At 39.0% G+C, this 24,926-nt stretch overlaps 1 protein-coding gene across 5 annotated transcripts in view; it reads left to right on the forward strand.

Annotated features, from left to right (window-relative positions):
- usp2a (ubiquitin specific peptidase 2a) overlaps nucleotides 1–23,739 on the forward strand; it is a 36,934-nt gene extending 13,195 nt beyond the window's left edge. For 2 of the 5 annotated variants that reach the window (XM_026378808.1, XM_026378816.1), the window contains exons 4-14: nucleotides 17,654–17,704; nucleotides 18,958–19,081; nucleotides 19,329–19,440; nucleotides 19,570–19,680; nucleotides 20,215–20,279; nucleotides 20,443–20,546; nucleotides 20,765–20,845; nucleotides 21,001–21,079; nucleotides 21,500–21,604; nucleotides 21,823–21,943; nucleotides 22,324–23,739. In XM_026378808.1, coding sequence (XP_026234593.1) covers nucleotides 17,654–17,704; nucleotides 18,958–19,081; nucleotides 19,329–19,440; nucleotides 19,570–19,680; nucleotides 20,215–20,279; nucleotides 20,443–20,546; nucleotides 20,765–20,845; nucleotides 21,001–21,079; nucleotides 21,500–21,604; nucleotides 21,823–21,943; nucleotides 22,324–22,408 — 1,038 coding nt within the window. In that variant the 3' untranslated portion in view covers nucleotides 22,409–23,739. Of the gene's footprint in view, nucleotides 1–6,277; nucleotides 6,832–17,653; nucleotides 17,705–18,957; nucleotides 19,082–19,328; nucleotides 19,441–19,569; nucleotides 19,681–20,214; nucleotides 20,280–20,442; nucleotides 20,547–20,764; nucleotides 20,846–21,000; nucleotides 21,080–21,499; nucleotides 21,605–21,822; nucleotides 21,944–22,323 lie in introns of those variants that run through there. The other 3 variants (XM_026378844.1, XM_026378836.1, XM_026378826.1) reach the window with 3 other exon arrangements.
- The last annotated feature ends 1,187 nt before the right edge of the window (nucleotides 23,740–24,926 follow it).

A 24,926-nucleotide genomic window follows, 5' to 3' on the forward strand; every position in this document is an offset into this window, starting at 1 on the left:
ATTGACCAAAAAGAATCCACCGTTGTTTGTAAAAAAAAAACTAAAAAAAAACTATAATCTATATGAGTGTGATATTTTTCTCATTATAGATCACTCATATAACCTTATGTCAAAATGTATTGGTCCATAAATAATTGCTGCTAAGTCAGAGAGAGTACAGAATAAGTGGCTGCAGTAATTGGCAGGTTTGAACTTGACTTTTATTCTTTTTTAACCTATTAAAGTAATCAACACCCATCCATCATACACAGACTGAGATGTACGTGGCTGGATGTCACCAGCTGGGCTGTTTGTACTGTTAATTAACCCCTGGCACATTTAATTACCTTCTTCTCCCAGGGCTAAGCTTCTGCAGTGCTACAGCTCCAAACAGTCTGCAGAAACCAGCCTCAGTGTGGATCATGAGTTATGTTTATTATGTTATGTTTGCATAATATTTACTCTATATGTGGGACAAACTGCCAGTTGATGAAAGGCTCTGCATCGTTTGCTAAACAACCACAAGTCACACATAGCAATGGCGACGGCAGGAAATAGGGCTGGACAATTGATTGTTTTGAAATTGATATTCCAATTTATCAATGTAATTTTTTCTTTTTTTTTTTCCTTAACCGCAAAGATGAAACTTACCTGTGATTTTTATTATTAGGAAAAACTGCTTTTTTAAACTCAAACCTCATGAGGGTCAGCTAGGCCACCTACTTACAAGCAGTCATCAGTTGTTTGTCGGTGTCAGTCTATACAGTTATAGATTATACAAATACACAAGGAAGTGATAGCTAAGTTTATTGGTAGCAAAGACATGATGCCCTAACAAAGTGAATAAGTCTGGATTTAACAATGACTTTATTATTGCTATTATTATTATTATCTTTATTTTATAAATTTGAAAGATAGCTAAAACAGGCTGTCAGCCAGACTTTGTGTTTGCCTCTATTTCTGTACACTAAACACATTTACATTTTGGTTAAGAATCTAATGTAAACACCCTTAAGAGCAGAAGTGATCTTCCCTATTTAAAACACTTATTCTTGTAAGTAAAAGAAAAAAAGAATTATGGCTATATAAGTCATAAAGTTGTGTTTTAACATTTTCCTAATTTATCAACATATCTTTAAGCAAGAGAATGTGTGGAAGATGCGCCTGTGTTCTGTGTTTTGGCATGCATGTGTGCATGTTCTGTAAATATGCGTGACACTGTGTCACCAATTAGAAATCCCTAGAATGTGACAATGACATGGAGTGGGTGTGTACTGTGTGCTGGGCCGTGTAGGGTGTGCCTAGTGTGTACTATATGACACATTTTTCGGGGGAAAATGTCAGGAATGATCTAACGAGTTGTGAAAGTCACAATGACAGCCCCTATGACCACTTAGTGAATGCTCATCGTATCATATTAGGTCAGCCGTCCTCAGACAACACAGTGGAGTGGTGCTTTGTTTGACTTTGACATTGAAGCTAATGAAAGATACAAAGGAGAAACTCTGTCTTCTTTCATTATTCACCATCAACTAATACACAGATTATTTTCTTGATTAAACAATGATTCGTCTATACTATTTCAAAATAAAATATACTATATAAAATAATGTACAGTAATACAAAATATGTAATAACACTGTAATAAGTTACTATTTGTTTAAATAAGGATTACTGTTTTCTCTTTGTCAAATTTCTATTGTTATAAAATAGTTATTAGACGTAGGCAACAGCAATTAAGCAAATGCTCAGTTGAAAATCCAATGGCATATCTATCAGTTGAAGATAATGATATTAGATTCCCAATCAAAAAAAAAAAAAACTTTTACTGTATGAGTGTCTTTTATTTATCTCTAAGGAGCTACTTGGAGATACCAGGAATTGAACAGTATTAGAAATTTTTAGTATTTTTTTTCTGCTATACAACATTAAGCCACCAATGTTGAAATGATGATGTAGCTAACATGTTTACACCAAAAATAATATGATCTGCACTGGGTGGAACTTCCATTAGCTGTGCCTCTACTACGCACGTTTTCTTGCTCAAAATGTTATTGCTCAACTCCACCTTTCCTAGTCATTGGAAAAGTGTTGTGTATAAACAACTAAAGATCCTACAGGTTGATCATCTCTTGCCTTCTTGAGTTTTCCTGTGAAAATAACCATTATCAAGCCTTATTCTCTGAATTCTGTTACTGAACTCATTGCAGTGGTTCTACAGCTTCAGCTCCCATAAATTGTTCACTATTTTCTAATCTCGACAAATTATTAAATTAATCCCAATCAGATCTTTTTTTTGTAATGAAACCAGTCCTACAGTACAGAAAGAGAAGAGAAGAACACAGATCCACACTCTTCCTACTCTTGCTCTGATATCAATATTTAAACTCACTTGTGCTAGTGTCATGCCATGGGCTCTTGAAATAGCACTGGCAAAGCTAGGTAAACCCAATCTGATTTGTTCTGAGAAGCTTGCAACACAAAAACAACACAAAAATAGCATCTGCTGGTGCCTCATGGTCTTGTTCATCTTGTGCCAGTTTTATGAGTAAGGCAGGCTGGTTAGCATGACTCTATCATCACCCTTGTTTTTCATGTTTATCATGCATAATGTGCAAATCAGACCAGGACATGCAAAAAACATATGATGTAACCATTTTTATGGTTTTACTAAGCAGATGATTGATGGTGTATGGGTTGTTGTTACTGTTACTCTCACACCACATCTAAGCATCACGTGCGTTTCATTAAATTCATAACTTTTCAAAATAATCAGGTTCCACTTGTTTTTTAACCACTAGTAGCTGGCTTCTTGCAGAAGGAGGTTTTGACTTGCATAGCTCCAGATATGTCTGTCTAATCATCGTCGTTGATTCAGACGTTGTCACTTTCTGTTTATCATTGTCCAAACATGGTTCAATTACCTCAACTTTAGAGACCTTTTACTCACACTTTTGCAGCCAGGCCTAGGGTAACACATTTGAGTGAAGACTGCCTTGATTTTGCCCCCAAGTTATTTTGCTCAGGCTTTGTGTCTAGACTTTCTGTTCAGTCAACAATATTTTGAGGCTGCCTGACTCATTTTACCACTTTGGTCAAACAGCTTATGGTTTGATTAAAAAAAAAAGAAAAAACAGATTGGCCCTTTGTTATTTGGCAAAAAAGAGTCACTACTTTAGTAGCTCAGTTTTGTAAGCTGTTATTATGGGTCTGCTTTATTGGTGGGGTTTTAGAGTCAGTGTGTAGCATATCCCTAAGGACAGCTATTTTAACATGACATGATAACATGATAAAGCTGGTGTCCATTTGTAGAGAGCTGGATCATGCTAGGGATGCTAGTTTCAGTGCTGGGATCTTGTTCTTTTTATATTCTTATAATGTGCCCATCCACTATATTTTCTAGCTGCTTATCAATTCAGTGTGACTTTGTGAATTCAACGTCTTCTGGGGGTCTCTAAACATTTTAGAGCCACCTGAAAAATCGAAATTTACTACATGCTATAGGCATTCTATTTGTGCTTGGTAGACCAAATAATAATAACTTCACCCACTTATGCACATGGAGTCTGTCCAATGGCTTATGATTTTTAACTTGACCTATTTGGGCACCACCCAAAGCTCATAACTACAGATAAGGTTTGATGTAGATAGGACTAGAAATGAATAAAGATATTTGGCCTGTGTTGGAAATCTATGAGCATTTACATAAAATACAAACATAAAAATGTAAAATTTTAAAACTGCAAAACTGTTGTGTGGGCAGCTCACAGTATGAAACTCCGAAAACCTCTCATTTAGAGCAGACTTAATTATGAGCACATAAAAAGGTCAAATTTGTAATTTTGCTAGTGTTAAAAAAGGAAGTCAACGTGAGACCTTATCTGATGTGCAGTTTCACAATGACTGTGCTGAACACATTCTGTTCAGGGACTCTCCCACATATTCTCCAGGACTCTCCCGCATAATCCAAATGAGGCGATGTCAGCATTTAAGCATCAGCACTGGCAAGTTAAATAATGTTATGTACATTTTAGGTATGTAAAATAAAGGCCTGCTATCAGCAGCAATTAATTGTTTAATTTCCCTCCAAAGCAATGTGTTGTATTTGGGTTAATTTAAAACCTAATGTGCCTAATTTAGTTTAGGGAATAGAACAGCTATCCCTTGCTAATAGTAGCCAGACTTCTCCTAAATAACATTACTGCTTTTGACCCATTTTTATGACACACTGTCGCACTTTGCCTCACGTATCTGAATACAAACATGAACTCTTTGCCCCTCTCTCACGTTTTCATCTTTCACCTCAAGGATTTAGAAACTAATAATAAACTGGCATAACACACATGCCGTGCCTGCTGATGGAATCTGCATCTTGTTGTGTAAACAGGCCAGAACTTGGAACATGAGATTGTGACGTACATGTCACTCCAGACATCAGTTCAGCCAAAATCACCAAGTGTAGTGTGAATTGCTGTTCTTTCTCTAAAGACATGAGGAAACAATCAGTAGCTGATCATGTTAAAGATCTTTCACAAAGAGATTTTTCATAATTAAGCCTGTTTGGCATTTTGGCAAACCTGAACTATGCTGCCTGTAAGTGGGGGTTGTGTTGTGGCACATTCGGCTGCCTTTGTTATTAATTAGTTTAGCTGTAATAGTTTTAGGCCTTCTGGTAAATTAATGGCTAAGACTAAGCTGCACTGGTTTGGAAGCTTCTCTTGAAAAAGTCTAAAAAGGTCCAGCCTCAGACCTTTTGTCCTCAAGGCCTTCACCAGTCATTGGGTGCTTGTAGTCAACAGCTTTGTGTAGCTAACAGCAGTACGATAGTCCTGTAGACTTCTATACCCTGCATTTACTCAAAAGTACTATCTCATGACAAACAGTTTTTCTATTTTGGCCTGTCCAAAAAGTAGAGTAGCCCTCATGTACTAGAAACTGATGTAACATCATATTGTCATTCTTTTGCATTTGAAAGCAGTGTTTTTCGTTTTTGCTGCTGGAATAGTTTTTATTTATGTCATGTATGTTGACTATGTCAGCATTAATTTCATTAAGTCTCTTTAACTATTAGTATGTTATTGCTCCTTGTTATTCTGTATTATTCATTTGTCATTTAATATTTTCTATTACCAACAGATTGAGCGTGTATGTGAAAAGCGCAACTAGTGACTCACAATTCTCACCCCACTCTGAACTTTTACTCATTTTTACAGAGGCATCTTTCAGCTGATTTTCTAGTCCATAGTGTCCATGATTTTGTTTAGTCTGTCACTGGACCTTATTTGTAGCAGCAGCAGGCAGCTGTTTATGGTAAAAAGAGAAAAGGACACTATGAAAACCTACTGCACAAATGTTTAATGTCCAGCATATAAACTCAAATGATGACAATACTGTATGTTAGTGATGCATTTAAGCTGTGACCAAAAATCCTGTTAGCACAGGTTTCAGATCTGTCCTCTTTGCAAGGTTATATATATTTTTAAGGTCTGATGCAGTCTAAGAGACTTTGTACTGGAATTACAACTAAAAATTGGCTCAGGGTGAACTTGGGAACATGTACAGCTAATCAGAGTAGGTGATCATGAATAATTCAGTTGTATGTAAATAACCTTGGAAACAGCCTGATGGGGGACCAGTAGAATTAAGGCTGTCACAGGAAAAATGTATTTAGAAAAAATCTTCAGGTGAACAAAGTGTTACAGACATGTTTAAACTACACTCCTCATATAAAGAATCAGTCAAAGAACCATAAAACCAGATCTTTAACTACTGTGTACTTATCTGCAGTACAAAGACCAGTCATTACAACAGTTAAAATATACACTAAATGACAATATATCCATTTGCAAAAACAAAAAAGGTTAAAGGTTAAATATATTTGGAAATCTGTATCTCAAAATAATGAGTGCTCTCGGATAATATCAGATCTTTTGTGTTCGAAGTATTACCTAACCCTCCTTCTTTGTGTTGCTGGTGAACCTTCATTGGATCAGGTTGTACTGCAGTGTGCCTTTTTATCTAGCTATTATCAAGCTGCTGTGTTGTCTCTGATGGCCTATACTGTGCCATAGGCTGCGTCCAGGACGCATAGGTTAGAATTGTGTCTGACTATTATGGAGATGAGTCGCCTCCTTGGAGCTCGGCATTAGTCCTTCAGGCTGTTGGAGAAGCGTGGAGAAGGATGGACTGTGACGTAGACTGCGCGGCTGGAGGCGGTCTCTGACGTTTGTTGTAGGCGTAGACCTGAACCAACAGAGGCGGACCTGCACCTCCAGTCCTGTAAAACGGAGTGGAAACAGCAAACACTCATATTTACAGACTGACGCGGACTGGACGCACGCGTTTCTTAGACTGAGTAGAATGATCCAGCTGCCAGTGGCTCGTTTGTCATCAGGAGGACACTTGATCAGTTTGACCTCTGTTTCCATGTGCGGGTGTTTCTGTAAATAGTCAGATTTAAAGCAGATTTAAAGGGAAAACCACGGGTCTTTCAGTCGGGGAGATTTGTGAGGCTTGCACCGTTATATGAATGAATGAATGACAGCCGGCAGAGAGCCTGTCAGAAACGGGGTGAAACGTCTGATCCGCCTCCTGCTGTAGAAAACGGTTCAATAACCAAAGAGTACGAGCGCTCGCAAAAGCTTTGCTGTCGTCTGAAGAAGTCGCACCGGTAGCCGGGATCAGTCCTCCGCCAGCATGCCGAGCATGCGACAGTCGTACACGGTGACCGTACCCGAGGAGCCGCCGGCCGCCGCTTTCCCGTTTCTGAAGCAGGAGATGCGGAGGAAAGGCAGCATGTCTGGGTCGGTGCTGGTGTCAACTTTCGTGGGGCTTCTCATAAACCAAGCCAAGGTAAGAAAGAGATGGTGTCTGACAGGTTCCGTTATTAATGCTTCGAGGAGAACGCAGAACTCCATTCAAAAATCTGGCAATTTAGTGTATGTGTCATAAAATGTGCACTGTTAGTAGAAGTGTCAGAGCTATGCTCGTATAGCACAATTAAAACGTTAAGAAATTATGCAGAATTCAGTCACAAAGTGTGTGTGTGTGTGTGTGTGTGTGTGTGTGTGTGTGTGTGTGTGTGTGTGTGTGTGGTACCCACTGTCAGATCTAACGTTACTCAACACTCCGCGGTGCGTCGTAGCGCGCTGTGTGGCCGTACAGTAACCGTACAGTAAGAGATGCCTCACGGGTCATTTTATTCTGAAATTGATTTTTAAAACTCATTATTTATACTCAGTGGTTACATTTGGCGTTTGAGGTAAATCTCTGTGTAATTGACGAGAATTGGGACACCGCTTCACATGTTTGGTAACGTTGGGAGAGTTGAGGTTCCTCGCAGTCTTAGGTGGACCTTTTTGTCATGACAGAGGATACAGATGATTTTTTTTGTCAAAGTGACAGTGTTATGTATCTTGTGAAACATGATGTCAGTTTAACGTTGAAGTGAGTCATTTGCAGAGGTAAGCCGCTCTCTTAAGCCGCTGTACTCTGCTGTGCCAGGATCAGTAGGCCTGCACTGGCAGGTCACTGGTTATATAAGCTCTGTTTAATCCCCCTCATACATTACAGCTCTCACTACACAGCACTCATGTATTACACTGCAATACACTGTAGGCATATAATTGGAAATTAATTGTATTCAAAACGAATTCTCCAAGGGACATTCTTTATGCACTGTATGTTGCCTCTGGCTGTTTCCAAATGAACACATGATGAATGTAGATCAGTACATCCTGTTCAGAAACCGTTGACTTTTAAGTCGCTGTGTCATTTGGGCAAAGAACTTATAGTAACACATTAAACTGAATGTTGCTGTTAATATCTTAATTGTTTACACTTCTCAAGTTAGAAGATCTCTAAAGGACAAAGATGTACTGAATTATTTTATCTGCAGTTATTGAAAAATAAATCCAGTGGTTAACAGGGAGCCGTACTGACAGCAACACCATTCAATTTGGATAGAAAATCAAATCACACATGCGTTGTTGAATAAAGTGATAAAGCTGTATTTGCCCTTATATCAGATGAATGACTTTTAGTTTGTGTTAGCTAGCTGCTGCCACTGTGTGCATGTCCGCGTGTTCCCAAGCTACAACATGTAGTGAAGTTGCTGTGTGCCAGCTTCTATTATATAATGAAAAATCACATTAGAATACATTTTTACTGCTGGCCAGGCCTGGTTTGTTGTCACTGTCCACCTGCTCCTCCTGTCCTGTCCTTCTCCATCTGCTATTGCTCATTGTCCGTCCTCTACTCCTCCCTCTCTGCAGACCACCACACGCATGGCATGAAAACGTGTTCCATCCCTCTACCTTACAATGTGTATATGTGAATCTGTGTACGAGAAAATGCATGTGCAAGTGTGCATGACTGTCAGAGTGTGTACCTGCTGCACATTAGGGTGTGTTCATGGTTATCTGTGGCCGTGTGCATGTTTCTGCATGACAGGCTCACAACACGGCAGCACTGACATCTGTAAGGTTAAAGGTTGCCTTCTGCAGCAGCTTTCCAGCTCTCTCTCTATGATTTTATTCTGGAACAGCTGATTCATTGATTGCTAAACCAAAATATAATTTCCCACAATGTTTATAATGAATTCCAGCTTTTCCAATTTGATTGGAAAAGCATGCATTATTGTGTCAGTTAAAGTTGAATATCTTTTAGCTGTGTTAATATTGATACAAAATATTTGTATATGTAATTATGATTTGGTAGATGTGTGCATACAACAACTCATGCTAACAATAAACAAACTGATCTCAAACGCATTAATCCTGAACTATATGCAAAACAAACCTTTTGTTTACTATACTGATGACAGACAAACAAAAACGTATTGCCTTTAATACATTTTACAGCACAAAAAAATATATTCCCTCCTGTTTTTAATTTAATATTATAACTAAACCATTCTTCTGAGAAGTCACTCTAATTGATTTTTCCACCAAAGACAAATATTGTCAGCATGTGGTGTTTGGTGAGGGTTCATTTCAGAGACTGAATGTAACACACTGGTTTCAATCCAGAGGGAATAACTTGGCTTTAGGACTTTCATGAGGATATCATGTGATATTTCTACAGGAGACAGTTCTTAGATGTAGGCACTTTGTTGCACAGTAGTATTTCGTTGACTTGTGTGTGCTTACTAAGGCCCATGGTGTGATCTTCCAGTGTAGTATGGAGTGACTGAAATGCATACCTGTAGATATGTGTGAAAATGAACTGGACAACTACGTAAGAAGCCAGTGTGTTGCTTTATGGTCACATGCTGTCAGGCTGTTATCTAAACAGTGTTGACATGTGTCAAAATTGTCTTCTCACGCTGTCTTTGATCTAATGAAATCTCAACAAGGTGCCAGTTTATACGGTCAAAGGCTGTAGTTATTTGTATTTCTCAGAAAGACAGCCATTCTTCTCGGTAAGAGGATTTCACTGTTTACTTATTTGCATTGAAGTATGTGAGACAGTTGATCTGTGACTCCATTTCACTGGACACTGACTCATCTGGCTCTGATGTACAGTTCTTTTAAGAAAGTGGAAACACTGAGCCTCTCTTTCTATATCAAACACTGAGTGTGTGTGCCCTCACACATAAACTAGAGTGTGAGTAAACTTGTCACTTGTGATCACATGGGAGAAAGTCTATGGTAGCAAATGAGATAACCACTAACTCAGAGAGAGAGAGAGAGAGAGAGAGAGAGAGAGAGAGAGAGAGAGAGATTGTTTATGATGGTCTGCCAAACAGAGAGACAGGTCAGAACAGACTGTTCTGTTGCTCTCTCTCATGCTGCTTTTCCAGCCAATCAGCAGTTGGCATTCTGCACTGCCAGGTGGACCCAGGCATCCTGCTGCTGGTAGTGTGAAGTTTAGTTTACAGCCCATGAGACACAGGCAGAGCAGAGGTGGGAGAGTTTCACTCGTTATTGCTTTGGTGATGGGCAACATGTTATTACAGCATTGCCAATACTGCAATTACAAATTAGTCATCCACAACCATTTTGATTTAGCATTTGGGCTCTTTGGTATCCACGAATATTGTTTTTTATTACTTTTTACTTAAGTGTTTTAGCATCCCACAGTGGTCTAAAGGTCACCTCAGAGGGAGTTATTAAACTTGTTGAGGAGTCTTGAAATTCTGTAATTCTTGGAAATGATTGATCTAATTTCGGTGATATTGTATTATACACTAAGACAATTCCCTTACTACTTGTAGTGATATAATTTCTTTATGTATTAGGTCACAGAGAGCTGTGTTACAAATCAATGAACAGGACTTGTTTATAATGGTAGTTGCATGAATTTAATGAAATACATTAATTGTTCTGTTAGGTATTTAATTAGCTAGATAATTCAAATAATAATTAACTGATAGATGTGTTTATATTCCCACTTACACTGTTAGCAGTTAAACTAAATATGCTCACTAGCCACTTTATTAAGTATAGCTGCGTTTGTACAGGAGTGTTATGTTAAGATACATTTATTAGAAACATCTCTTAATATGATGCACTCCAGTAAGACTTTACCACCCACTTTCATGTCAATAATAAACATATAGTAAAATAAAATAAAATGAAAAAAAAGAAATCATAACCCTGTTAAAGTAGAATTGATGACAGACAGAGATGCTATACTGGATTGCATTTGATTGTATTCAATTCAGTGTATTTGGTAAAATGGGCAGTAACTGTATATCAGTATTGCTGTCAGTACTTTATTCAAACCCTTTGAATAAGTTCAGACTAGTTGAGTAGTTAACCAAATAGCAGATGGTACAGAGATTTTCAGAATGCTCCTGTGCACTCATTTATAGTTTGAGATAAGCTTCCTTCTGGGATTTCATTAGGCTATATCACATGTGCTCCAAGCTTGTTATTTTCCCACGCCATCTCCAGCCTCCACAAGGTTTAGGTTACTAAGGAGCTGCTGCAGCAACAAGTGTCTGCAGTACTGTACTGTACTGTAGGTTGTTTAAAGTAGTAGTGTTTAAAAGGTTTAAAGTTAATGTCACATCAGTTCAGACAGAAAGAAACAGTGTTGTCCACTGACCCTAGCAACCAGTACGTGAGCAAATTAAACATATACCTAATTTTACAAGACCGTTATAGTAGCCCAGTTGAGCCTGTACTTTTTGTTGTTACCTTCTGATCAATATCAGCTGATGTCTAACGTCAAATGAAAGCCATGTCACCACAAAAACGTGTTAAACTGGATTCCTTAAATCACGTTTGACGTAAATACAGAATGCATGCTTGACAGTTTTATTTCCCTTGTGTGGGCTAGTTCACTGAGTTCACAGACATATGTACAAAGGAGTAAAACTACACATTTTCCCTTTTCTAGGTCTAGTTTGTTGTCATCTTACTCTCTTTTCCTATTAAAACAGCCAGAGTTAGGGATTATTCATTTCTTCACCTTGCTTTGACCTATTTCCTTTGCTCCAACACCATCCCTGATCTCTCAGCACAGCAGTACGACAGCTTTGATTTAATTGAGCACAGCGGAAGGACAGATTTGACTTTCAGCAAGCTGAGTACATGCCAAATGGGCATTTCTGCTGTCTCTTATTCCCAGCTTTGGGAAGCACTTCAACCTGGCCTCTGGAATGCTTTTTAGTGTCGCCTCTCTGTTCGTGGTGCTTTTTACCCTCAGAGGAGTTGGTTTTCTAAAGTAGCTCGCCAGTTGCCTGAGCTTCTTCTGACATTTATGAATAGAGCATTTATACAAAGCTATCCCCCTGGGCTGCCTGTTTTGTGTACAGTGTATTTGTTCGCTCACAGAGAACAGCTGAGGATATTAACAGCGAATGCATGTACCTTCATATGACTGTTTAAGTTATCTCCTCTCTTTATTTCTCCTTTCATTTCTTCCTTTAGTAAACATTAGTCCTCTAGCATTCACTTAACAGAGCGTCTCAAATTTGGTTTAATTAATTACCAACCTGACAGATGAATTGGTTTATGACTGTGTTTTGTAAGGCAGTGAGGTGTTTTTTTGTTTGACCATAATATACAGTAGTATTTTGTACACACTCGATAATTGGTTCTTTTAATTGCTGTTTTGATCAACTTCTGACTCCTGATCAGTAGCTACTTCCCAGCCTTGCACTTCTTTGGTTTATCTTCAGTCAAAATATCCTGGTATCACCATGGTCACAACAGTCAAGGACAGTACAGATTATATTCAGCATCAGAATCTCATTTGATGTTTGAATTTTAGTTTATAATTCATGCATTAGTAACGATGTATGATATGCAGGGGTCTCTTTTAAGGTGACCCTCTTACCACCCTGTTTTACCCCACATCACTTTAAGACCCACCTCTCTATAAACCCAATTTGCTCTGATTGGTCAGCTCCCTGAGCAGGAACCAACTCCAAGCAGACGAGCTGATTTTCCAGGTTTTCTTGTCTGAACTGTGCTAATAGAGCACAGTTCAGAATATCACCATAATAGATGCTTCTAAACCATGAACAGCCACGGCATGTTTGACTGTAAGCCTGATCTACAATCAGGAAGAAGTGAGGAACCATGATTACAGACTGCCACAAAGTTTTCCGAGGGTAAATACTGCTATTTACTGTATATCTTTCTGTCACATAACATTTAGAGTAATTTTAGTATCTATGCATAAACTCTCCAATCCATAAAGACAGAGTCTGTTTCACATTTATACATCTGTGAGAGGTGACATGGAGAGTCCAGTGAAACATTTGTTATCACAAGATACAGAGATAGCGTGTTAGCAGTAATATTAGCATTTCCAAAACACATTATGTAATATAAACACTTAGTAGTAATTGTAATAGTAATTGTCAGGATGCGGGTAGCAAGTGTTCCATGTCTTTCTTTAAAAATTTGTGTAAATAATCTGAGTAATAGTATAGTGCAGTACTGCATCCACTATTTTAATGGATTATTTAGATTGTACACATTAACATCAGGGCAGTAGAACAAACCATCATAAGGTCACAACAACATGGCATACACACATTTTGTACTATGACAACATGACTTTGGGTGCCGTTACTGATCATACAAAGAAACCTATGTACAGTACTTGAAAAACTGCTCACTAACCAAAGTACATGCAGCTTCTGTGGGGACTACTGCGTCCATGTTTCACAGAGTAACTTGAATTGTTTACTTTTCAGTCCTTAGCTAGTTATTGCTGTATTCATGCTTTCAGGCGTTTGTTTAGCCATTTCGAATACAATATTTGCATGATGCCCCTTTTACAATACTGTACTTAATACAATAACAGTGTAATTACATAATAGCCAGTGTTTGCCAAAGATGCATTCAGCAGTGACGCACCGCTGCTCAATTTTCACCGGGTTCTGTAATGCTCATGAGAAAACATCACTACCGCAAATTGTGCTTTCTACAAACACACACATACACGCACGGTGACATCACTATTTAGCAGTCAACACAGGCTGTTCACAAGTGCCTGTCCAGCAAATGGCTAATTCACTGTGGAGTTTTAAGTTTAGATTCAAAGGCTTTAATTGAGTCAGACTGTCTGATGTCAGCAGGGAGGATATTACAGAGCAACAGGGCATGATAGAGAAAAGCCCTGCAGCCCGTTTATTTCTTCTGAGAGTGGAGAGCAAGGGGTAGCATATATGTTTTATGGAATTAGTTCAAATATTAGTTGCTGCATTCTGATCCATTTCCACAATGCTCAGTGCTAGCATGCAGCAGGACTGAAAAGAACACATTGCAATAATCAAGTCTAGATGATACAAAAGTGTAGTAAAATTAGGATCCCAGCTTCTGCCTGAAGCAAGTGATGACATAAGGACTGAAATACAAATTTTAATTTAATAACACAACTGAGATTTCTTTTTTATTATTCACAACAACTTTAAAGTCAGTTAAATAGACAAAAATGGCAGCAGATGAAAAAAGATCTGTGTAGCGCAATGAGGAGACAGCAACAGTTTTCTTTTCTTTTGTTTTCTTTTTCACTGTTTGAGTTAAGTCATCATCTTGCTGCTAACTGAGAATTACTGACTCCACCTGTTTTTCTGGACACACCAATTATTTGTAACTGTTTTGCTAAATTTCTCAAACATTTGTCAAAAACTATGCTACATATTGAATGAAAAACCTATGTCATGTAAGCAGTTATCTTATTGGTAGCTGATAGTTGATCAGAAATGTTATTATGTAGAATAACTGACCGGAGAAATCCCTCTAATGTGGAAGATACTTGTAAAAGCTGCAATGAAAGCTGCTTCACCCTGCCCAAAGGAGCTGCTAATGCATCAAAATAATGTCACTACTGGGGCTTTTAGTTAAAAGCTTTAATGCCCAGTGCTAAATATTGTCTGTTTACAGCTTCAGTCTAAAAATATTTCTAGTCTAAAAGTCACATCTGCTCTAAGTCATTTGCTGCTACCTCCTCGCTGTTACCTCACTTACTGAGTCACTCACGGTCTCTCCACGCTCAGACCCATCGCTGTGATGTCACCATGTCCTCTAGCTTTTCACTCTGCAAAATATAAGAATAGCGTTGCTATGGAGACAGAGCTGGGATGTTGTTTCATCACCGTGACGTGAGCCAGCCCGGCCGAAGGCTCAGCCAATTGCAAGTGGACAAGCAGGCGTTATTAAAAGCAGAGCTGCTATTTTTGGGAGCAGCCGTGGCATTACTCAGCAGAGTGCAGCAAAGTCAGACGTACACATTCCAGTGTGTGTATGTGTGTGTTATAAAATAAAATTTGAGGTGACCGGAGACGATTTGTCTTAGTTCCTGTTATTATGGAGTCATTGCATAGACAGAGCATCTGGACGTACAGCAGGAAATGTGTGTGTGTGTGTGTAATAAAGTTCATTCACTACAGAGGAATTTACAGAAAGGGGGATTTAGATAAGCCATAGTTAATTAAACTCTAGATTTTCCCCTCCGCATGCTGAACCAACTCTCTTTCCCCTTGAATAAGGGACAGATGGCAGAGGTTATTTACATAATAGTTAAAAGCTCCTCCTTTATCAGCGCATATAACTGGATAAGCTGCAGACTCACCTTGCTTATGAACAGCCAGACAGTCATGTGAACCTTATGAAGGCCTAGTCTGTCCTACAAAGCTCACTTTGATTTCTGCTGTCACTGTCCAAACTTGCAACAGAAGCTTCTGTTCAAAGCTGAAAGGAGTGAAAATTATATAACCACTATAGTATTTAGATTTTTTTTTTTATTCGATCACAGCCTACAGGTAATTGTCACCCAACACTGTGCTCCACCTGAGTTCTACAAATGCTTTTAAATTTGTCAGATCATTGTTTTGGGACCCCAGATTTAGTATTTTGTTTGTTTGTTTGTTGGTTTTCAGTTTCAGTAGAGGGTAGGGACTAAAACAGAGCTAAAAGCAGGGTAAACGTTGAACATTCATTAGGTGGATACAAATATGACTCCAAATGAATGTAAATATTGTTCTGTGTGGAAACAGGCAACTGTTTAATGTTCACCATTAACGTTGGACAAGCTTAGAATCAATTTTGATGATGCAGGATGTTAAAAAAATCAATTAAAGCAGCTTTGAAATATAAAAAGAAAAAGGTAATAACTGACACATTAAACAGTAATGAAAACATATTTTATGTGTAGTCTTGCTGCCACTCCAACAGCTACACATTTCCCACCACGCTCACATGTTGTGTTGATTGACTTGACTTGACTTTTTTGACTGGTGTAATCATAGTACACAGCTCCCTTGGGTCATTAGGGTCAACCAGTGTAGTCCGGACTGTGGTCACTCCCTCATGCAAATAAATCGATGCGGTCTTTTGAACTGTGTCGTATGTCAGGTCACATCCAGGGCGTGGTGGAGTGGCTGACCTCAGAACTTAGTATGTATGAGCTCTCCCCAGCCTCTGTTCCACATACTGCAAATTATATTTGCATCATCTAGGTTTCTTTTTGATCATGCCCAGAAATAATGCAAAGTCTCTGAGTCACTTTTTAGTCAGAATTTAGTTTGGATGAAAATGAGTCTCATACTGAGGTAACAAGTTTTTATTATACATTACCACCACCGCCTTTTATAAATGGCTTAATGTCTCATTTTTGCCATTTAAAAACTCTGAAAACCAGTGCACCTTTGTCTTCACATGCTCTGATTTAGTCAGTGAGCAGTTAAATAATGGCAGCTTTTGTGTGGTCTCACCTTGGATTTTCATGGTGGTCCTGATACACAGAACGCTCTCAGTGAACATGCTCCAGCTTCACCACAGGTGAAGGTAACAGGGGGCGTGAGAGTAAGATAGATTTCAAGTGCCAGTAAGATCAGGTGACTGGCGTTAATCTGCCAGCCCTGCAGAGTTGCTCTCTGCCTTGAAAATGCAAGCTCAAGTTTCCAGGCTGTTAGTTTCACTTCATGGTGAGCTGACCACTAGTTACCCTGTTTTCTGGGGCAATGCTGGAGCAGTCAGCAAGACTCATCTTACGATTATCAAAAATATTATGGATATGACTTGTCACCGTACAGGGTATGAAATGTGGTTCACTGGTTCTGGAAAATGTGAAAAATTATTCAAATTTGGCATAGATGGTGTTTTCTAGAGCATAATTGTCTGCAGGCTCTGCTTCTTAGTCGAGGGCACAAGTGCATTCCTTATCCGCCCCCGCGTTCTTTGTTAGTTCTTCCTCCAGCTACTCAATTATATAACCACTCAACTTATGTAATAACATTTTAACCGCAGCAAGCGATGACATAAGTTCTGCAAAGCATTTTGTACCATTATAAGGTTTTGAAATTCTGATAATATGCTTTGCCATCTGTCGTGTTTCACTGAGCTAAAAATGTGAACTTTTTATGTTTTTCCTGCTCCGAGAATTACAGTAGCAACAGTAAAAGCTAGAGCGTGTAAAATCCTTAAGGTAAAGTGATTCCGTGTTATCTAGTGTTGTTGATCACATCTCTGCCATCTGGGAGCGATTACCAGGAGAGGAACTGACTGTAAGATAACAACAACAAGTTCCTCTGTACAGATAATGCTTACCAGGAAAACATCATGTCTGTTATTCCTACATGGACACAACTCACATTCAGCTGCAGTATGGACAGGTCACATCTTTATCACATGTTCGGGTTTTGCTCATTCTCCAGCTTCTTGGGGATGTTGTTAAAGTACAAATTCAGCCTGAGACACTTAAGTAGTGTTAGAAAACAGCTGGTGGCAATGTACGTTACATTGCTTAGTAATTCAGTGGAATACAAGGGAAGCTGAATACAAGGGACAAGTACAGCAAATGATATGTATCTACAGTAACTGAAAATATGCAGTATATCAGACAATAATGATGAGAGATCATGCTATCTGTTATTTAAAATATGTAAAATCTCTTATTATTAATATAATTTCAAACTGTTTGATTGACATGTTATTAAAGGATGAAATCATCAAACACACACTCCATGCTCCAGCTAAATATTTCTATATGTCAAATCGACTTCCTCCCTAAAGCAGTGTTATTGTAATACTGTTCATACTCACCCACAAATAAAGTCCAGGCTCTTGGCATTTTCACAGTTGTAACTTTGGTATGGCAATATGAACATGTCTATTTAGTATTTTATAGGTGACAAGAATTCATAGAATCAGATCATAAAGTGGATTTTTCTTTGCAGTTTAATCTAAATATTGTTTTCTGTGTTTTTCAGAATTCAAAGAGTGCCCAAGGTCTGGTTGGACTCAAGAACTTAGGAAACACTGTAAGTACACCAGCAACATATGCATCAAAATTACATCTGTCTAGAGGTTCCAAAAAATGTAATTCTCTAAATCCCGTTAGTGTTGGTAAGTGGTAGAGTTTACATCTGATGGAGTCTACACAGGAGTTGTGGTCCAGCAAAGTATCTGCCAGGCAACAGGCAGAAGGATGACTCCTAAAATAAACGTGTGCTGTGTTGTGTGTATGTTGCTGTCAGTGTGTTTGTACACTAACCTAATCAGAAAGCTCTATGGACTATGGACCAGGGAGAACTCTCTCCCTCTCTCTCTCTGACTGGTTTGATCTTACCAAACTGCACGTGCGTCATATAACACTTGATGCGAACATTGTATACATTGATTATGCATTCCTTGGCAATACAAGTTTGCATATGTGACTCTCGTTCATCCTGTGAGGTTCTTACATTTTGTCCAGGAAGCATTTAAAAAATCATGAGAACATTAACAGATGTATGAAACATTTTTAATTGATCACAGGGATCCAAAATGTAGTGATTATGAGCATTTATAATTCCAAATGACAGACTGTCATATAATCTGCATATTATAACAAACGTTTATCAGTCCAAAAATACCCATTTTGAGGTGGGCGCTGCACTGCAGTTCAGAAGTACTAGCAAACACAACCTGCCATTGGAACACAGGACTAATGTTTGCTGATAATAGGCCTCTGTAAACCTATGCGGATATTCCATTAATATAACTGCCTTTTCCAACTAAGACACTTATTTACATTGACAATTTCTACAATTCTTAATTCAGTTATAAAATCTGCTTTTCTGTGGCCCCGAACTTTTGAATGGTAGTATGTAGCTGCTTTAACACCAAAGCATAAAAGCAAACTACAAGTACAGAAACAGAAATAAGTTGAAAGGAGTAATTTTCCATTAACATATGTGAACACTCTCATGTAGATGAGATGAGACAGGTCCTGCTTGCATTTTTGTACAGTATGAGTTTGTAGCCAGAAGCCTTAGCTTAGCATATAGAAAGGAGACATTTCATTGGTTTAATCTATACTTGATAGTAAATACCAATATTTAAGGGGATGATTGCTGGACTATTTCTTGGACTGTCACAGTGATTTCATTGCAGCGAAGTTGCCAGACAACCTACAGAGATGCCTGAAGTCATCAAACCAATACATGATGAATAGAGATTATATGAGAGTCATCAATAAATTAGTAAGGAGTGCCGTTATTTCATTTCTGTCGTTTGGGTTGTTGTCTTGCAGTGTTTCATGAACAGTATCCTGCAGTGTCTCAGCAACACACACAGCCTGCGGGACTACTGCCTGCACAACTCGCACCGAAGAGACCTTAACAACAACAGCCGCACCAACACAGCCCTCATGGAAGGTGAGAGACGTGTCAAGCAGGCCCCCTAGAGTCCAAAACAAACACATCTCATAGCTGCTCACAAGTAACACAATGATTCCCTCTTCACCTCTGAAATAAATTTGCATGTTTCAGAACATATGTTGGGAAAACAGGAAAACTTCTTTTCTAGTAGTTATTTTTTAGTAGTCTGTATAGAAAGTTAAAATGTTTTATAGGAATTTGGGATTGCAGTGTATTTGATGTTGCGTCTTTTCTGTGTTGATAGAATTTGCCAAGCTGATACAAACCATGTGGACATCGTGCAGCAGTGAGGCCATCAGCCCGTCTGAATTCAAAACTCAGATCCAGAGATATGCTCCCAGATTTGTGGGATACAAGTAAGCTTTGTTACTCTTTTAAATCTTAGAGGCGGACATATATCTTTTTAGGACTTTTTACTTGAGAATAAGTTAATAGCAAAAAGGAAGGACCACAAATCTAGTGGCAGATGTTTGTGTGTTTTGCAGCCAACAGGATGCTCAGGAGTTCCTGCGCTTCCTCCTGGATGGTCTGCACAACGAGGTCAACAGGGTTACTGTCAGGCCGAGAGGCACTGTGGAAGACTTCGACCACCTGCCGTAAGTTATCTGCCTGACAGACATGTATACTTGTACTCACACATGGTCAGCCTCAGCATACCTGATGAATCTCTAAACACACACAAAGCACCAAAAATGTCTGAAGATTGGACAGATTGATGTGAAATAGTGAACAGTGAGTAAGGCGACACGAGTTATTAAGGCTTGATCATTAAGCCTTGATCATTAAGCTTGAATTTAAAGCTGCGTGTGACAGCTTCACCTCCTCTGTTGATTTGCTGCGTCTCTGGGGCCCAGAGCAGCTTAATGCTCCAGTTCTTCTTGGATATGATTATCAGTTATCTAACAGCAGCTTATTTAAGGGTCAGAATTAATCTCTGCAACTTTCAACATTCAACATTTCTAAATGGGTCCACTCAGTAAAACAGTTTGAGTTTAGAAACAAGTCATTTAATGCCCTCTTACCACATTCTGTCACCTAAATGTTAATAATAATGCAGGTTGGGTTTCAGTCACTTTTTACTGTATCTCTATTTAATATTCATGTTTCCTTTATGTTTCCTTCATGTTCAGGGATGAAGAGAAAGGGAAGAAGATGTGGAGTAAATACCTGGAGAGAGAAGACAGTAAGATAGTTGGTGAGTAGAACATGCTTTAATATCCAGGTGACAGTCAAATGGTCAGCATAAAGAAACAGAACATATGATTACAGATGTATTTTCTTCATATATTTCATAGCTAGTCATAGCTTGATCCAGTGTGAATCTGTGGTATTTTAAATAATGTTTCCGGCTCTTGCAGACCTGTTCGTAGGGCAGCTGAAGAGCACTCTGACCTGCAGCCACTGTGGTTTCTGCTCCACTGTCTTTGACCCTTTCTGGGATCTCTCTCTACCTATCGCCAAGGTTCGCAAAGACACACACACACACACACACACACACACACACACATACACACATTTGACACGAGCAGCTGGATGTAGATCATCCATCTTCATCATCAAACACCTTCATTAACAAAAGCTTTGTGATTTCTTGTCTCTGTTCGTGCTTTGCTTTGCCCTGTGTTTTGTCAATGTTGTTTATGTGCATGCTAATGTGAATGCATCTATGATTGTGCTCAGAAGGGCTACGGTGAGGTGAGTCTGATGGACTGCATGCGGCTCTTCACCAAAGAAGATGTTCTCGATGGGGATGAGAAGCCGGTTAGTATCTAGTGTTAGTTAAGACTGACACTTTCTTACTCTGCACTGAACTGTGGCAATTTAAGAAATAATTTGATCATAGCTGTGATTGTGCTGGATTAAAACCAATTCCTTTCAAACAGTGACTGAACTAACTCTGTGTTTTTTCTTTACAGACGTGCTACAGGTGCAAAGCCCGGAGGAGATGCACTAAGAAGTTCACAATTCAGAAGTTCCCCAAAATCTTAGTGCTTCGTATCCTTTTTGCTCACCTGCCACTGGTCTCAGTGACAATCAGAGTGTAAACTGTTCTGTGTGGTTTGCAAACAGTTTGTGGAAATGTAATTGACAGTTCGGTGGTTTCTTCAATCTTTACTATTTAGTACATTATTTAAATCTAAATATATTATTTTTTATAGACTCTTATGTAATTGAAGTCTATTTGAGTGTAATCACTTGTAGTGTCCACACATGGCCACATGTTTATGTGAGCTAGAACCTGGCCCTAATTTTATTGTCGGATGAATACTGTAGATGAAAGCCTCTGTGGCCTTTGTCCATGCAATGAATGAGGATATTTTGTGGACTCACCCAGGAAAGAAACCCAATAAACCTTATATGCACCTGTACTTGGTGCTATAGAGCAGTTGTTCCTTGACTCGGCCTCCTGTCCAGACCTCAAGCGCTTCTCTGAGGCACGAAGAACCAGCAAACTGTCTACTTTTGTTAACTTCCCCATGAAGGATCTTGACCTGCGAGAGTTTGCATCTGAAAACTGCAGTAAGTGCTGATTCTAAAATACAAGTCTGTGTGTCAGTAACTTAACTTTCTCCTCTCTAACCAAAATAAAGTTATGTATGGTTTTATGTTAATGTAACACGAAAGTGATATTTTTCTCATCAGCTGAATGACTTTAAATGTGAAATACTTCAGATACTGTAATATGTTGTTTGGAACTTGTAACTATGGGATTACATTTTGTTTCTGTCCTGTTGCAGTTAATGCAGTGTACAACCTGTATGCAGTGTCCAACCACTCAGGCACCACTATGGGCGGTCACTACACAGCCTACTGTCGCAATCCCAACTCAGGAGAATGGTACACATTTAACGACTCCAGGTAGGTGTGACCATTTGAGTTTATTAATGCAATTTATATCCTGATGACATTGCAATAAAAACACACATGTGTGCACTTCAATAAATATTCTGGCGCTCTGGTTGGATCAGCTACTTAATGAAACACAGGTGTATACCTGGTTTCCACCTTTGAACATATGCAGGCCAATTAATCTCTCCATTAAATTTATAAAATGTTAGAAAAAAAGGTGAAAATGTCAAAATCACAATTTCTCAGTCGTGTCTTTAAATGTGTTTTTTATGTAGTTCAATATTTATAGACGCTGAAAGGCTGACTGTATATCTGTATGAATTATTAGTTGCTATGTCTTCTCTCCAACTCTCCTGTTTCTCACTTTTTAAAACTCTCTCTTCTTTCAGAGTAACGCCAATGTCCTCCAGCCAAGTGCGCAGCAGCGACGCTTATGTCTTGTTCTACGAGCTGGCGTCCTCTTCACGGATGTGAAGCCTCCTGGAGGACATGGGGCCACAGCACCACGCTGACCGACTGACTGACAGACAGCTGGATGGACGGATGGAAACTGAGAGTGCTGGTGGAGCCAAGTCTGTTCTGGACTTATATGACACAAATACACACACACACGAAGGCACACGCCCCCACCACCGAGAGGCTGCTTCTTTCCAGAGAGAGCTAGAGAGGGGAGCAGCACAGGAACCTGATCCATCAGTTCTGCTTTCTCACTCTCTTTGTCTTTACTCTCGTGTTCTGCTCATTCTGGTGGAGCTGTGTTTACTGTGTGTGTGTGTGTGTGTGTGTGTGTGTGTGTGTGTGTGTGTGTGTGTGTGCGCGTGTGTGCGTGAGGCTGACACAGGGCAATAATCCCATCTGACCGACCAGCCATTGAATCCGTGTCCATCTCAGAAGTCCCTCTCTATGCACTGCAAACCGAACTCTCACCCCGACTGCGCCTTTGCTTCTTTTTCTTCTTTGCCTCAAACATTAAAACTGATTTGTTGCATTATAATTTTTTTTTTACTTGTTTCCTGCTTTTGCTGAAATGATGTTGTTTTTATGTTTTTCGGGGTGGGGGTAGTTTACCCTGGAGCATCATGATCATTACAACCACCTCAGACTGTGGATAAGCTAGAGTGTAACAGAAGTGGTCATGGTCACGAGAAGCTTACAGCCCACCGGCCCGCTTGGTTTTCATGGTTTTCCCGTCCACTGCACCACAACACTCCCATGTCTCTGTTAGCGTCTCCTTCGCTCGTTCTTTCTCTCTGTAAAAGTGGTTGGGAGGCCGGTGGCACTGTGAGCGTTACGTGTTTCAGAGGACAGCCCTCTAACTTGTGTTTTATTTAATTTGTTTCTCCCACGTGTGGCTGCTACTGATGTTTTAAAAGTGCTGTGAATGGATGAATGGACTGTCCAGGACGGATCTGCTAAGGATTAATAATATAAACGATAATAACAGTAACAATCCTCATCATCGGGATGTGGTCTTTTCTTCCTCTCTTGTTTCATGCCATTGAACAACATGGAAAGAATGTTTTAAAGGAGAAAAAAAACACTATATCTGTATATTTTTATATCCCAATGCAATATAGAGAATGTAATATTCAATGGTGCTGAAAATGACCCATAACTGTTTTCAGTTGGTTTATTTACCAGGTTTCAAGAGAGAAAAAAAAGTTATTATTTATGCTTACAGGTCATAAATGTGATGAGTTACACTTTTTAACAATGGCAGTCAAACACATCAGTATATAAATATATATATATAAAAACATATATATATATATATACATATATATGTGTGTGTGAATAAAAGTCAACACAACACTTTGAGTCTGTTATTATTATTATTAGTTTCCATGCTGGGTAAAATGGACAAAACAGATGGTGTAATCTAAAAGTTGGTTCTGTCCTTTGGGAATTCGAACTAATTCTCTCTGAAAGTACCATCCGTCTGCCAAATGTGTTGTTGCGAAACTGAAGTACTGTGCATGATGAAAACACAGTGATATAATTAAAACCCGGGTACAGACAGTTCAACCAGCTTAACAACACAGAGTCTCGCCATTTAGTTTTGATGGGTTACTCAGTAGTCATTATGGGAGCGCGGTGGCCTGGCCTAATTCCTGCTGCTCTATTATCTGCACATGGCCTATTTGTGTGGTCTGAGCTTTGTGGCCAATAGTGGGATGTGACGCCATGAAAGAGTCCATTAGCCTGGAATAGTTGCACAGGCAGACACTCAGGAAGACCCCACATCACACTGAAAAGATGATGTGAAGCCAGCCAGTCTTCAGTTATTATCACAGGAGTTGTTGGTTGTATAATCATTCATTCAGCCTTTTGAACAGGAGAGTCAGTGTCAATGTGTGCAAAAAGAGGAATCTAAAAACAATAATCACCAATATTATTAGAAGAAAATGCTTTAAAATAACATTTTTCTAGACGCTTAACGTTCCCGTGAGCACAGCTGCTGATATTTCTAGGAGGTTTTAAGTATTAGAGATAAAAAATCTCAACAAAACAGTTTCCAGTCGCACTGTTTGTCTCTTTCTGAATGGTAAGTATAATGAAAAAAGGAGGTTCAGTGGTGTTATGGTTGCTGTTCTGGATGTGGAACAGTGAAGCATGCTGCCTGCTCTTAGAAAGCTCTGCCCCATCACAGAAAACAGCTCCTTCAGCAGGACGATGGCCCAAAACAATGATTTAAAGAGATGAGGAGAAAACATCGGAGGATTGTGAATAAAGTGACCTCCCATTAAACAGAGAGAACTGGAGTCTGAGCTGAGAAATGTAAAAGTCTTATTTTATTTAATATGAAATAGAAAAAAGTTGATACCTTTCAAGTAAGCAGGTTTACCAGGAGAGTGTAAAAAGTTAATTATGTGGAAATAGTCAAAATAAATCTTTAAAAAAAACAAATGAAATGAAAGTAAAATAAATGTTAACATCAGGATCATCAGCATACACCAGACAGCAGCAGTGGAAGAACAAGGACGAATCTTAT

Source organism: Anabas testudineus, chromosome 13 (genome assembly GCF_900324465.2).
Source record: "Anabas testudineus chromosome 13, fAnaTes1.2, whole genome shotgun sequence".
Classification (NCBI taxonomy): Eukaryota; Metazoa; Chordata; class Actinopteri; order Anabantiformes; family Anabantidae; genus Anabas; species Anabas testudineus.